Source organism: Corylus avellana, chromosome ca6 (genome assembly GCF_901000735.1).
Source record: "Corylus avellana chromosome ca6, CavTom2PMs-1.0".
NCBI classification, from domain to species: domain Eukaryota; kingdom Viridiplantae; phylum Streptophyta; class Magnoliopsida; order Fagales; family Betulaceae; genus Corylus; species Corylus avellana.
In genome coordinates this window covers 23,172,533-23,187,748 of record NC_081546.1, presented here as the reverse complement: position 1 = coordinate 23,187,748, position 15,216 = coordinate 23,172,533, and the positions used below count along the sequence as shown (strand labels likewise).

The window sequence follows — 15,216 nt, the reverse complement described above, 5'->3', positions numbered from 1 at the left end:
AAAAAATGAACCTAAAGAGACATGGTGATACGCGTTGGAGTTCTCATTATGGTGCAATTGTTAGTCTTATTGCCATATTTTCTTCTGTTATTGATACAGTTGAGGACATTGTTGAAGATGGATTAAATTATGAATAGAGAGTAGAAGCAAATATACTAAATCAATCACTTCAGACGTTTGATTTTGCTTTCAATTTACATTTGATGAAAAATGTTTTGGGGATTACAAATGAGTTATTTCAAGCACTACAACGAAAAATCAAGATATTTTGAATGCAATGAAGTTAGTTAAAATTTTAAAACTGCGCTTACATGCTATGAGAGAAGATGGGTGGAATTCCTTATTTGAAGAAGTTACTAAGTTTTGTGCCAAAAACAATATTGTTGTCCCCAGTATGGATAAGCTTTATCAACCTCGATCACGACGAAAAGCTTAAGGAATGAAAATTTACATCATTACCATGTGAAGCTTTATTATACTGTTATAGACATGAAACTCTAAGAACGTAACAGTCGCTTTAATGAGGCAAGTTTTGAATTATTACTCTATGTTTCGTGCTTAAGTTCAGATGACTTGTTTGTGTCTTTTAACAAAGAGAAATTGTTTCGTCTTGCTCAATTATATACGAATAATTTTTCAGCAGTTCAACTTATCACTTTAGACAACCAACTTGAAACATATATCTTTGACATGCGTTCTAGTGATGAATTTGCAACACTCAAAGGGATTGGACAACTTGCTGAGAAATTGGTAGAGACGAAAAAGGATGTTGTATATCCCTTGGTTTATTCATTGGTGACATTGGCATTGATTCTGCCAGTTGCGACAGCAACTGTTTAGAGAGCATTTTCAACAATGAATATTGTTAAAAATCGTTTATGTAACCGAATGGGAGATCAATGGATGAATGATTGTTTGATTACGTACATTGAGAAAGACATATTCAAGACCATCAGTAATGAAGAGATTATGCAAAGATTCCAAGGTATGAAGACTCGCCGAGGACAATTGAATTAGCGTTAGTCGTGACAAAACAAATTGTAAGTTCTATTTATATGTTTTAGAACATAATTAAAAATTTTGTTGAATTATTCACTTATTTGATTTGTTATATTTTTGTTCAATTTTATTTTTTGTATTCATTAAAAAAAATCATGCCCCCAATAGATGAATTTCCTGCGTCCGCCACTGCATAGCATTAAAGTATTTTCTTTGGTTATTGCAACTATTCCTTCTGCTTTAATGGATGAAACTTTTCATGTTCCAATGCTTAATGGTAACAATTTTACTGACTGGACAGAAAATTTATTTTTTACATTGGGGTGTTTAGAGCTTGACTTGGCACTCCGTGTGGACGAACCACCCGCCCTCACGGAGAAAAGTACGCCACAAGAGATTGCTAAACATGAACAGTGGGAGCGATCAAATCGCTTAAGTCTAATATTCATGAAATCTCATGTCTCTAAGGGCATTAGGAGTTCCATCCCTGAATGCACTAACGCTAAGGCATTCATTAAGGCAGTTGATGAACAATTTATGAGTTCCAACAAGGCCTTACCCAGCACCCTAATGAAGAAGCTATCAAGCAAGTCCTTTGATAATTCCAGAAGTGTGCGTGAGCACATTATGAAAACGAGGGACATGGCAGCTCAACTCAAGTTCCTAGAGATCGATATATCTGAGTCATTCTTGGTTCATTTCATATTGAACTCTCTCCGCTCTGAGTATGTTCCTTTTAAAATATCCTATAACACACATAAGGATAAATGATCAGTAAATGAACTTCTGACCATGTGTGTTCAAGAGGAAGAGAGGTTAAAATATGAGAAGCCAGAAGGTGTTCACATGGCTATTCATGCTAAGGGAAAGACCAAGAGAAGCAAGCATGCCCAAAAATTCAAGAAGGAGAACAAAGTGCCAATCAAGAAAATTGGCAATAAGGATACTTGTTTCTTTTGCAAGAAAGAAGGGCATATGAAGAAAGATTGCCAAAAGTATATAAAGTGGTTCGAAAGAAAATGTAATCTTATATCTCTAGTGTGTCATGAATCTTTTTGTGTTGAGGCTCCCAATAATACATGGTGGATTGATTCGGGTTCTACAATCCATATTGTCAACTCAATGCAGGGTTTTCTCACAACAAGGCAGCCAGCAAGCAATGAACAACGTGTCTATTCAGGAAATAAACTGCTTTTACAAGTAGAAGCTGTTGGGACTTTTTGAATAATTTTGAAATCTGGATATGTTTTAGATCTTGAAAATATATTTTTTTATTCCATAATTTTCTAGAAATTTAATTTTTGTTTCCAAATTGGATGTTGGTTTTGGATTTTGGTTTATCAATTCAACTTTCAGTATTTTTAAAGGTGAACAATTGATTGGTAAAAATTGATGGTTTATTCAAAATTGATCTAGATCCCATTTTTGAAAACAATTATTTACCATTGCATACTGATGTTGACATAAAGCATGAATAATTAAAAATTGAGTATCGTACGCCTCTACACTCTTTAAAATAAGCTCACAATTAAAATTGTGTGGAAAAAAAGTCACTGAAGTGGATAATTCTCCAGCTTTTCTTGATACTTTAAATGGAGAGGGTAACACTCATCTCGATGTTTCTGATTTCTTTGTAGACTCTAACACAAATACTGATTTTTTGATTGGTGATGAATATGTCTACAACAATTAATATGTTTTCTTTATGTCTTAATCATAGTATGTTTACATTGTCAAATTTAATTGTATTTTGTTATTTTCTTTTTAATTAATGAAATTTTAATATATATTTTGTTTATATATGGAGGTATGAGTCATATTGATGGAATGATTAATTCTAAGCTGATTGGTGAAAATTTGTGTCTAGCAGACAGTTGTACAACGCACACAATTCTTAAAGATAAGAAATACTTTCAATACTTGATATTAAACAAAGCTAGTGTGAATACAATATTAGGTTCATCAAACCTAATCGAAGGCTCTGGAAGAGTGAATATCATATTGCCAAAATGAACAAAATTGTGTATTGAAGATGCTTTGTATTATTCTAAATCTAGAAGAAATTTAATTAGTTTTAAGGATATTCGTCTAAATGGTTATCATGTTGAAACCACTAATGAAGGCAGTGACGAATATCTTTATATTACTTCAATAATTTCGGGTCAGAAGCTTATATTGGAAAAATTGCATGCTTTCTCTTTCGGGTTGTATTATATAACAATAAGAACAATTGAATCACATGTTGTGATGATCATTGCTTTAGAGTGATCCTGCCAGGATGCCTGATTATTTTCCTTAATAGTATTTCCAAGATTCATAACTTCAAGATGGATCTCAGCATCAATGATCCAAGATAAATAATTTTTGACAGAAACGTCAACAATGACAAACTCAAATTTGGTAAGATTTGACATTATCTATACAAAAATATATCAAGAATTAAATAAATAAACATTATTTAAAATTAAATGATATTATACGCAAACCAAAAATTTTCAAATATAAATTATAAGACATCATATTCATAGCATTAATATGATAACATTCTAGTTCATATAAATCTCATATGGATCATAATATGCATATGTTAGAATGTTAATTAACAAAATAGATAATAAGATTACTAAATGTTAAAAAGAAACTTACAATGAATTGAGAATACCTCACGGATAGCTTTTGATATTGAAGATCAAAAGAACACAACAATTGGCTAGAGCTTCGTGCTGATAACGTGTTGTAAAATCAAAGGAAATAACAAGATAAGATAAAAAGATTGCAATATGTGAAATTAATTATTCAAGAACTATGTATGATTCTTCTTTATTATTGTCTGATTTACATATTACTAAATACTTTCTTTTATAGGCATGGAATCACTATGAGAGATTAAAGAATATGAAACAAAATGATACATCAATGTATTACATGAATGTTATAGGAATTCTAAAAGATTACATGAATATGTAAAACTCTAAGAGATGAAACTAAATGGTCATACATCAAATGCATGAATGCATTCCTAACATAATATTAATTATTAAGGTTAAAATTATTTTTGTATTTTTAGAATTGTTTTTGTGTTTATTTTATTTATTAATATCTTTTGTTTCAACAGAAAACAAAAAAAATAGAAACAAAATATAAATACTCATACGCTACCACCCCAGCCCACAGGCCGATATTATAATAACATTTGTTACCGCACAAGAAAACTCGGCACTGTTCCCCCTCTCGCCTCTCACTGTATTATCCTTTCCTCTTCTCTCCTCTCTCACATTTCTCTCATCCTAAAACCCTTGTTCTCTCTCTTTCTTTCTCTCTCGCAAATTCAATTCTAGGGTTTTGAGAATATCATCCAAACCTCAACACGCATGGCCTCTCAATCGGCCAATCTGTGGGTGCTGCTGGGGTTGGGATTGGCTGGAATTCTGTTCGTGACGAGAAAGCTCAAGAAAGTCATCAGAGAGGACTTCGGCGCCTTCGTCGAGAAGCTTCAGCTGCTTCCTCCTCCTCCGCCGCCTCCTCCCAAAGCTCCCTACCCCCTCACCGGCCTCACCTTCGCCGTCTCCGACGTGTAAGCCTGTTTACATCACAAAATTGTTGTTGTTTGTATCTTTATTTTTCTGTTTTGTTAGGAAGATGTGCTGGTTCTGGGTTTTGAAGTATGGAAGGGTTGGCTCGAGTAACCGACTCTTTTTGAGTTTCTGAGAAAGGAAAAAGTGAGAAAAGAAATTGTGTGAAGTGTTTGTTTGATTGCTTTTCATGGTTGTAGGCTTCGTTGATTTGAGGTTTTTTGTTTTGGGCTACTATAGTAAATAACGTGACCCGCAAATTTTAACTTTGATTTCTTATGAGATGTCAAATGTATTGCTGGAGTGTTGAGCCAATGAAAGTGAAGAGAACATAAAATTTTGAATTTTAACTGTGAACGATTTATTTGATTTTTCAAGTAGGCCAGGCAATTGAATTTGGTTGATAATTCATATTTTTCTAATCTCCCGCCCCGCCCTCACATGTTTCATTTTGTCATTTTGGTTCGTTTCAAAGTACCTACCTTCGTTGAAATTGTCTGCTTCTCTCTCTGTGATTTTGAATATCATGAGAGTGTGCCTATTTTGTAACTTCCATGTTTCTAGCGTTAAAGATTACGGATAGGAGTTATATATTATTGGCAGGTGCAATAAATCCTCAATTTCCACTCATGCATTTGCACTACTGATTTTTTATTTTTTGGTTTTGGCTTTTAAACTGAATTAACCATTTATTATAATTACCAGATTCGACATTGATGGTCATGTCACTGGATTTGGTCATCCAGACTGGGTGATGACACATGACAAAGCTTCTTGGACATCTCCTGTGGTTACTGCTCTTGTCGAAGGAGGTGCCACTTGCATTGGAAAAACTGTTGTGGACGAACTAGCATATGGGTATCTGCCTTCTGGTCCTTCTGGCTATTATAAATATCTAAATGGTCTTCTAAATATTTTTCTTGAAGTACAGTTTGGTGCAAACAAAGATATTCCTATCTACTTTGTTTCTTCTTTGTTCCTATTTTCACTACACTAAGCGTTTGGTAAAACGAAAGAGAGAAAAAGAAATTAAGAAAATAAAGTTTACCTTTCTAATCACTCCCACTCTAGCTATTGTTTGGATTTAAATAAGGTGAATTGTTTTTGGTATGTCTTCTTTTCAGTATCAGTGGAGAAAATAAGCATTATGGTACACCTACCAATCCTGCAGTGCATGAAAGAGTACCGGGTGGATCCTCTAGTGGAGCTGCTGTGGCTGTGGCTGCTAATCTTGTTGACTTCTCATTGGGTGAGCTTCTTATTAGCTTTCAACAGCTTACCTTCCTTCCCTTGAATTTTGTTAGTCTTGGCTCGTAATTGTCAATGCTAACATGATTAATAAAAGGCTTTTGGGGGCAACCTTGTTTGTTTGGTAATTTATGGTAATTGGGTTCATTCTTTGCGTGTTTATCATTTTCATTTCCATTTCCTTTTCCTGTCTTGTCTCATAATACTTGTTTCTAAGAAATACAAAGAAATAGTGTAGCTAATAAGCAAATTATTGACACCAATCATTTTTACTTATTAAAAAAAAAAAAAAATAGTGTAGCTAGACTTACTACACTTGTTTTTGGTATACTTACAGCTGGAGTTAGACATGTGGTGTTGATTATGTAGTGTTAAAATTTTATTTTTTAGGTTGTGGCACAAGTATTTAGCTGGTTGAGTTGACTGAATTTTTATGCTGTTATAAATTTTAATTATGCTAAAAAAAAGGGTATAGTTTATCATGTTTGAACAGTCAAAAGTGTGTTCTGCCTCCTTAGGCATTTAAAAAAAAAAGAAAAGGAAAGCAAATTTATTAAAAGCACAACGGCCGCAACCCTAGTTCACAAGCAACATTTAAGAAAAACACCCAGCAAGATCAAGAACAACGAAAAAGAGCACAAAAATCATTAAAGTTAGAGGCGTCAAAAAGGGTGTTAACAGAGTTCTACTTGATGAGGGATTTAAAGAAACAAAACTATAGATCTAGGCTTGTCTTCTTGCAATCCTTGAAACTTTGAGCATTCTTTTCTCTCCATAACCCCCACATTAAACAAAAAGATATTACATTCTAAACAACATTAAGATTATTCTGACTGAACCTTCTTTTCCAACACACTAGGAGTTCCACCACACTAGGAGTTCCACCACCCATCTCGGCATAACCCACTCTACTCCGAACATCCTAAAAACCAAATTCCATGAGTCTCACAATATCTCAATGAGGAAGAAGGTGATTGGGAGTTTCCCCATTCTTTTTTCACATATAATACCAATCTATCACTGTGATGTGCCACATGCGGAGATTTACTTCCAATCGGTGAGGGAAAGGCAAGGCGCAAGGGCGGCAACGTTGAGCCTCCTTTTGGGTGGTTTATGGTGTCGTGAGGGTTTTTTGTAGGGCTTTCTTGAATTGGTCTATGGCTTTGCTAGCGTGTCCACTTGGAGAAGGAAGGGCAAGACTATGGTGTCGTAGCGCTCCGTGTGGGTTTTGAGGGCTGTTGGGTGGTTTTGTGGGATAGTTCTGTGGGTTAGTCTTGAATGCCTTGAGTGTTTGTGGTGAGGGCTTTGGGTGGGTCGTTTTTGTTTTTTTAATTAGGTGTTTCTGCTTGTATACTTCTAGTATACGTAGGGGTGCCTTACGCTTTTAATAAAACTTGATTATTACTTATAAAAAAAAAAAAAAAAAAATTTCCTAAAGAAGTTATCCATGTAAAGAAAGCCACTCTCAAAGGAGTCTAGGACCTCTAGATGCTCTTCCAAGGGAAAGAGTAGTCAATGTTGGGGAGGAGAAATCTGTAAAAAGTTCTGACTTCAAAAGATCTTTTCTTTTTTTTGGATGGTATCCAAAAGAAATCAAACAATGAAAAATCTAACTTTAAATAAGTGTGAAATATCAAATGCTAACAATAACATTATTCCTATTTGCTATAAGGTCGGCAACATTTAGAAGTTCACTTGTAGCTTGAAGAAGAATACTAGACAATATATATTTTTTTATAAGAAATTGAGATATTATTAAAAGCGTAAGGCACCCCCGTAGAATACTAGACAATAAGTGGTAGCTTTGTTGTATCTGCCCTGCAAATTAAATTTTTTTGTGCTTCTGCAGATATATTTCTTTCTAGTGGTTAATAATGGTGGACACTGACTTAAAAAAAAAAAAAAAGAAGGGACATTGATGGAACTTAACGACGAAGAGCTGTACTTCTGATTGAAACGATACAATTACTGATGCTAAGTTACTCAATTTACTGGGAAGCTGTTTAGTCTTAGTGTGGAACATATAGATGCTTTGACTTGCTCCATGCTTTGACAATTTTGGCGGATCTAAAATTTGAAGGTTTTGTGTCTTGATCAGGAAATAGGATTGTTTGATCCTCGTTAATCTTTGAGCTATAGAATTAGGTGTTTCTCTTTTGTACGGGAGTATGCGAAATTTTACTCCCTTGGTATTCTTTATGAATTGTTTTAATCTATGAAAACGTGTTTAAAATTGATGATAGAACTCTTGTAATGCTCGATCATATTTTAACTTAGGGAGCAGGCTTCTTGTTTTAACTTATGATTATGCCTTTCGTACTAACAGTATGTGGCAGGTATTGATACGGTTGGTGGCGTGAGAATTCCTGCTGGATTTTGTGGCATTTTAGGATTCCGACCCTCACATGGGGCTGTTTCTCATGTGGGCATTATACCTATTTCGACAAGCCTTGACACAATTGGTATGTGTGGTTACAACTCTCTATCTTAATGAAGATATATGTTATAATGATATATAATCACCCAGTCAATCTTTCATGTTTTTCCCCCTGGCTACTTTTGAGGTTCTGTTTAGGAAATAAGAAATTTGCCCTTGTATCCCTTTTACATTTAGTTTTCTTATAATTTCAGGCAGTTTACATAATTTATTTACATTTATTCGAGAAGAAGTGGAACATATGTATGAACTTTACTGTTTGGAACATGTTATTTTAGCTTTGGAATAAAATTTGGTGTAGTTCTATTCTGGCTTGCCCTTTGGTTTCAGCAATTTTGCTCGTTGAAGAAAAGATTCTATGTAGAAGGATGTAATTTCAGTTTGATCAGGTCATTCTGCATTAGGATAAAGTGAGAAGGATTTTCAGATTGAAGTTTATGTTATTCACCCATGTTTCTGAAGTTAAGTTTCCAAAGTACAACTCCTTGTTTAATTTGACCTACAAGAAGCATCTGTTTGGGACTGTGTTGTAAGCCCTTGTAAAATGCCAAGAACTGATTAATTTTACTTCTGCTGTAACCATGCTTTGATTGTAGGTGGAGACTAAAGGTCTGCATGTCAACTTTGCCCATTGTCATGTGAATATCATTTTCTCTGTGTGCACATGCAACTAGCTTCACTGAAATGCAGATAATGCTGCATCCTTTTCAGTTATACTATTTTAAATCATAGTTTAAAGTAGATTGTTAGAAGTTTTTGTAGATACTAGATAGTGATTACTGAGTCATTACATGTGATTTGGTTGACCTTGTCTTGTCTGGATGGCATGATTGCTTTTTGCATTTTTTGTCCTTTTCCTTTCTTTTGGATTGGTCATTGGTTAGAAGATTGATTTCTACAGTTAGAAAGCCATCAATATGCTGTCTAGGGCGCTTATATAACTGGGTTTTAATGAATCTGTGCAATCACTTTGGCAGGATGGTTCGCCAAGGATCCTAATATTTTACGTCGTGTTGGCCATGTCCTGCTGCAACTTCCATATGCCATTCAACGCAGTCCTAGACAAATTATAATTGCTGATGATTGCTTTCAACTCTTAAAGATTCCTGTTGACAGAGTTGCACAAGTGGTCATCAAATCCACCGAGAAGCTTTTTGGAAGTATGCCAATTTCTGTGTCCCTAAGCAAAAAGTTATATTTCTGTTATTTTTATTCTTATTGTTGTTGTTGCTGGGTTATTGTTCTCAATGCTAAAACTGTTAACCCAAAAGCTTAAAATGGTAAGAAAGTTTGAATTTAATCATCTAATTAATATTCGAATGCATCCCCTCATATGTAAGTTCCGACTTTCCCTCATTAAGTGGAGTTCAATACATAACTTAAATGAGAGGTATAATGTGGAGTCAAGATTCGAACTTAGGACCTCTATTCTAAGACCTTGTTAAGTACTAATTATTTTGCATGTGAATTTAATCATATAATTAACATTATAACAAATAAAAGTTTACAAATATCATTTTGAGTCCTTTGGTTTACGAAATAGTGTAAAAAGAAGTGCTTTGAATCACTGCTATTTGACTCAGACCTGTTCTAAAAAAATTGAGGTAAGAACGTACCAAGTTGGTTTTGGGCAGCATGCATGTATGTTTTACTTTATGTTCTGGAATTTCTCTAAATTGCACCATAAACTTCTTCAGGACAAGTATTGAAGCATGAAAATGTCGAGGACTATCTCAGGTCTAAAGCTCCAAGCTTGAAAGCTTTGCATAGCAAGAAATCAAATGGTGAGCTGAAAACTTTCTCAACAAGATTGCTTGCGAATGTTATGCAGTCTCTTCAAAGGTGAGCTTGCTTCTTTATTGTTTTATTACCTTAAAGCAAAGATGAGAAAGACTTTAAAGTATGAAAAGTAATTAACTCGAAGTTAATTATTTCTTCTCTTAGTGATTAGCTTTACTGACTATCTTGTTCTTTTTTCTCCTTCTACTTAGGCGTTCTCTTGTATATTTCCTGTGTACTAGGGTTGTGCCCCTCAATCATTCTTGATATATACAACATTACTTATATAAAAAAAAAAATTAATTATTTCTTTTACTGTAGCATATCACTTTTTGTACATTGCCGTTTGTAATGGCATCTTTGTGCAACTCTTTTCTTTGTTCTTTCTTTTTCCCATTTGTTCTAAAGCTTTCTTAAGGCCTAGTTTTTTGGGAGCTCTATATTGTAGGTTAGCGGTGGATATAGATTGTTTTTCATCTTTTGCCCTCTTCGAGAGAAAGAGAGGGTTAACTGTGCGCGTGGATGCATGCACCACTGTTTTTCTGACTTAATGTGCAAGGGAAAAGCTAATTCTCTTGACACAAGACAAATTACAGGAGAAAATAATTATCAGCAGACACAATGGATCTTAAAAGAGAGATATATAAGTGCTTAGTAAATATTACAATAAGCTTGTAGGAAGCATTTAGTAGGGAGACATAAATTAAGGAAGCATTTAGCAGATCTTTCTACAATGCCCTTATTCCTTGTGATGGCACTCACTTCGGTGCAAGGTGCCCTTGAGAGTGGCCTTTTATTACTTGGTCATCAGTTGTAGGTAAGATCCCTCAGCATGGATAGCTTAAGGAAGTGGCATGTCATTGTGGTTGATTGGTGCTGTATGTGTAGCAAATGTAGGGAGTCTGTGAATCATCTTCTTTTTCATTGCGAGGTTGTTATTGCCTTGTGGAGTCGAGTTGAGTTGTCTTGGGTTATACCTAGATGAGTAGTGGACTTCTTTGCTTGTTGGAGAGGGTTATATGGCAGACCTTAGAGTAAAGCAGTGTGGAGGATGGGGCCATCATGCCTTTTGTGGGAAAGAAATGATAGATGTTTTGAGGATTGTGAGAGGATGGTAGTGGAACTGAAGGCATTTTTTCATTCTCTTTATACATGGGCAGTTGAATTTTTAGCTCTATTGGAGATAACTTTTAATGATTTTCTTGTTATTTTACTTTTGGACAAATGCTTCAGACCTTCCTTATTTTCTTGGTTTTCATGGTTTTTTTTTTGATAATTTTCTCTTTCTAGCTAGGTGTTTCTTTTGTATACTTCTTGTAAACCTGAGTTTAGGGGCGGAACTAGCATTTGGAGTTTGGGAGGGTAAAACTAAAAAATAAAAAAAATTGGGTTAAAATTCTAATTTTGACAGGATTATGAGGGCATGTGGTTCCGCCCCTGCCTGACTTGCTCCTTTTGCACTTTTAATAATATTTTGATTACTTATTTAACAACAAAAATCCTGGGGATTTAGGGCTTTAAGAGTCAGTAATCACTGTCTGATCTCAATGTTTGAATGGTTGGATAAGTTGCAGAAAATCAAATAGTCGGAGAAGAATAAGAGTTGTCAAGCCTACTTTCCTGTAGCCATCACGCCTAGGGTTTGGTTGCATCAAATAATTTTTGAAAAAGAGCTCAATAGCTGGAAATTCTCATAAAATGTTTTCCACTAAATTAGAAGAGTTACATCCATATTTGTAAGATTAGATCTTTTCCATGAATCCTGAAATAAAATTTACTCAAAACCACAGTAGAAACCCAATAACACAAAACCATTACTTCGAAAAAGAGCCCAGTGGCTGGAAATTCTCATAAAACATGTTCCACTAAATTAGAAGAGTTACATCCATATTTGTAAGATTAGATCCCTAACAGTAGAGGACTTGGAGTTGATAGACTTTTTTACCATGAATCCTGAAATGAAACTACTCAAAACAACAAATAGAAGCCCAATAACACCAAAGAGAGAGCAACATGAATCAATACTTGGAAAAAATGCCCAATAACATGAGCTGATCCATAATGTGACACATGGCACCATTATTGCAGTCCATGTCCATCAATTCTGAAATTTCAGCAAAATCCTTAACTGACAAAATTAAAGAAAATTGATATAAAATATAACAGCATAAGAGTCTTAATCAACTAAACAAGGCTATTCAGGCTCTCAATTGGCATTGGCGCGTATGGCAAATCATGAGTGGGCTTTTCAACTAGCCCTTTTGCGTGCCTTTGTAGGTCTTCAAAGACAGCTCGCAGTGACCTCCATCAATTGTCAAATGTGGAAGTTGAATATGAGGTAGTTGCTAATGCCAATTGATTGCTGTGTCTTTTTCGCCCTTGTTGGCAACTAAGTTTGATGTGACTAATGAGAAAAGATGCAGCTATTATGGCCACTCTGGTCTGTCCTCTGATCCACTAGTTCTTCATGGAGAAAATAAAAATTTGTTAATAAAATTCACCAATCAAATATTCTGGTCTTGGTATTTAATCCAGCATAGGATATTGGTCTTTGTTGGCTTCTTTTCACTATGATCATGCATGATTTTCTGTGTATAAGAAGGTGCAGGTGATTGAATTTATTCATTTTCTTTATGCTGGTACTTTTTCCCTGGACAATGTGTTAATTGAGGTTCATGATGACCTTTTCAATGCAGACATGAGTTCAAACATAATCATGGGGAATGGATTAGCTTGGCAAAGCCTGTTTTAGATCCTGCTATCTCGGCACAAATATACGAAACACTGGACACAGAAGATACAGATATTGAAAAATACAAAGCAATCAGGGATGAAATGCGTACCGCTATCTCCTCTCTTTTAAAGGTAATGATTATATGTAAGTGTAACTTATATTTGTTTTGGTCTTGGATTCAAGTTGTACATGTCACAAAGAATTTAAAATGTGTGGCAACTTTCTACATCTGTATATGAAATTCCAATTTGTATTGCTTCTTATTTTATTTTTTATTTTTAAAGAAATAGACAAATATCATTAAAAGCGTAATCTATTAGCCTCATCCCATAAACATTGGCAAGTAGTTTTGTGCTTATAGCCGGCGTGTGAGTTGGTACGTGGGTGGCGCGTGAGGTGATTTCTTAGTTAGGGTTGGAGGTGCCATGGCGGGAGGGAGAAGATGGTCAGTTGAGGCTAAGGAATTTGAACTGGTGGTGAAGGCAGGGGCTTCAAGGGTAAGGATTTTTGAGAGAAGCAAAGGGAAGTTAAGGTCCATTTTCATTAAGAAGGATGAGTTAGAATGGTTAATTCGTATCGTGGGGGTGCTGGTGGCAGTGGACAGTTCAGAGGTGTTCTGGGATTAATCCAGAGCGGGTTATCCACGGTTCATAGCGCAACGACGTTCCAATAGGCATGGGTATTTCTTGACGTTAGAGGAATTTGATGGGAGGCGAAGATGTGGTTCGGTCCTCATTCCAGAAGGGCGCTTCGGGCAAGGTTGGAAACGCTTCATGTTGGAGGTGCGTTTAGCCAGTTCGTCACTTCGAGGATCGAAGGAAGAGAAGAAGGCTCAAGAGGGGAAGGGAAGGAGAAGCTATGCCGAGGTGGTGGGTCTGTCAGGAACTCCGGCGGAGGGAAGGAGGAGCTATACCGAGGGGATGGGTCTGTCAGGAACTCCAACAGAGGAGTGCTTTGGGTCATTTACTGAGCCGGTGGCGCGAGTGCCCAGGTGGTTGAAGGAGACCTCATCTGGTCTGGAGAAGCACGCTTTAGACACTGGGGAAATTGATTTGATGCCATGGAAGGTGACCCAGGTTCCGGCGAGACCATCCAGCAGTCAGGATGGTGAAGGTGGTCGTCAGCCGGAGAGGAAGAAATTCATGGGGAGAGAAGTGCTTACAGCTAAGGGTGCCGGTGAGTAAAGTACAAATGCTGGAGAGGTCGCCTGCAACGAAGGTAGGGGCTGTGCATAAGTTGATAGGACGGGAGGTAGGTGAGTGTCAAAATCAGACCCATGCTGGTGTAAGTCTTGAGCTTCGAGACTGCAGAGAGATGTTGAAGTGGCTGAAAGAGGAAATTGAAGTGGGGCTTAACAGACTGGAGTTGGCTCTTGTTAGAGTGGAGGAGAGTGGGGCTTCGATAGGTTGACAGGGGAGTTGAATGAGTCCATGCTGGCAGGCTTAATAGTAATTTGGAGGGGAAGGAATGGGCCCGTGAAAGACAATGGTTATGATAATGCTGTTAGAGAGGAAAGGGTACAAAAGGGGATGGAATGGGCCGGTAGAGTAGGCCCACGGCCCACGAAAGGCATTAAGGCGAAAAAGAAGGTTTCGGTATTTAGGCTCAAGGCTGTAGTGGGCTCAGGAGTGGGCCAGAATTGCCGAAGGGTGGGGGGTCCTAAAGGGAAGAATAAGTGTGCTTCTCACCCGTCGCCCTCACGCGGGTTGTTGATGGAGCGGAAGGAGGTTTGGACCGGAGACCTAGGGGCGTCTTCATCGGAAGGAGGAATCTCCTTGGAGACGAGATCGCAGGTAGCTGTGGTTGCCCCTGTTATCACTTCTGTTAGCCGCAAGTGCCTAGAGCTCGTCTCGACGGTGAGGTCACGATGGGTGCGACCGGAGTGCCTCAGAGTACTCCGGCGATGGAACTATCGGCCATAGTAAGGGCAGGTTCACCCCAGACTGTGAAGGAGAAGCCTTCACCGTCAGCTACCACCGGCGACACAGAGAGAGACGTTTCGGGATTGGTTCCTGGAGGAGTAGGGCCGCGAGTTAAGGCCGGTGAATCTTTACTTTTGCCGGCGATGGCATCGCAGGTTAGTGGAGAGAACGCTTTGGCTCAGACGATTTCGGCGATGTCTTCTTCAGTGTTCGAGGATAGTGATTTGGTTCCTTGGCCGCTTGGTGATGGGAATCAGGTAGGTGTGGAGGTTTGTGAGGGACTGGGTATATCTCAGGGAATAAGAGATTGTGTTGGTAACCCTGGGCACTACCGCCCACTAAACGGGGTTTTTACGAGCTTGGTTGTTGGGTGTTCAGAAGTGGGGGAAAGGCGTGAAGCTGATCAATTGGGTGGTAAGGACGGCAGGGGGGTTGAGTCACGTGATGAAGATTCGGTTCCTGTTGAGGTCAGTGCGCCTTCTCCCTTAAATTCGTATGGGCCTTCTGCTGGGGGTGAGACGGGTT

General features: G+C 37.2%; 2 protein-coding genes across 3 annotated transcripts in view; both read left to right on the top strand.

Moving 5' to 3' along the window:
- Positions 1 to 1,167: 1,167 nt before the first annotated feature.
- Positions 1,168 to 1,770, top strand: LOC132185401 (uncharacterized). Its single transcript, XM_059599179.1, has one exon. It carries the CDS (start codon positions 1,168 to 1,170, stop codon positions 1,768 to 1,770), a length of 603 nt encoding a protein of 200 aa, XP_059455162.1.
- Positions 1,771 to 4,187: 2,417 nt separating this feature from the next.
- LOC132183959 (translocon at the outer membrane of chloroplasts 64) overlaps positions 4,188 to 15,216 on the top strand; it is a 34,630-nt gene continuing 23,601 nt past the window's right edge. Inside the window, exons 1-7 of one of the 2 annotated variants that reach the window (XM_059597437.1) lie at positions 4,188 to 4,573; positions 5,277 to 5,429; positions 5,696 to 5,820; positions 8,156 to 8,281; positions 9,234 to 9,416; positions 9,954 to 10,098; positions 12,732 to 12,900. In XM_059597437.1, coding sequence (XP_059453420.1) covers positions 4,371 to 4,573; positions 5,277 to 5,429; positions 5,696 to 5,820; positions 8,156 to 8,281; positions 9,234 to 9,416; positions 9,954 to 10,098; positions 12,732 to 12,900 — 1,104 coding nt within the window. In that variant the 5' untranslated portion in view covers positions 4,188 to 4,370. Of the gene's footprint in view, positions 4,574 to 5,276; positions 5,430 to 5,695; positions 5,821 to 8,145; positions 8,282 to 9,233; positions 9,417 to 9,953; positions 10,099 to 12,731; positions 12,901 to 15,216 lie in introns of those variants that run through there. The other variant, XM_059597438.1, reaches the window with a different exon arrangement.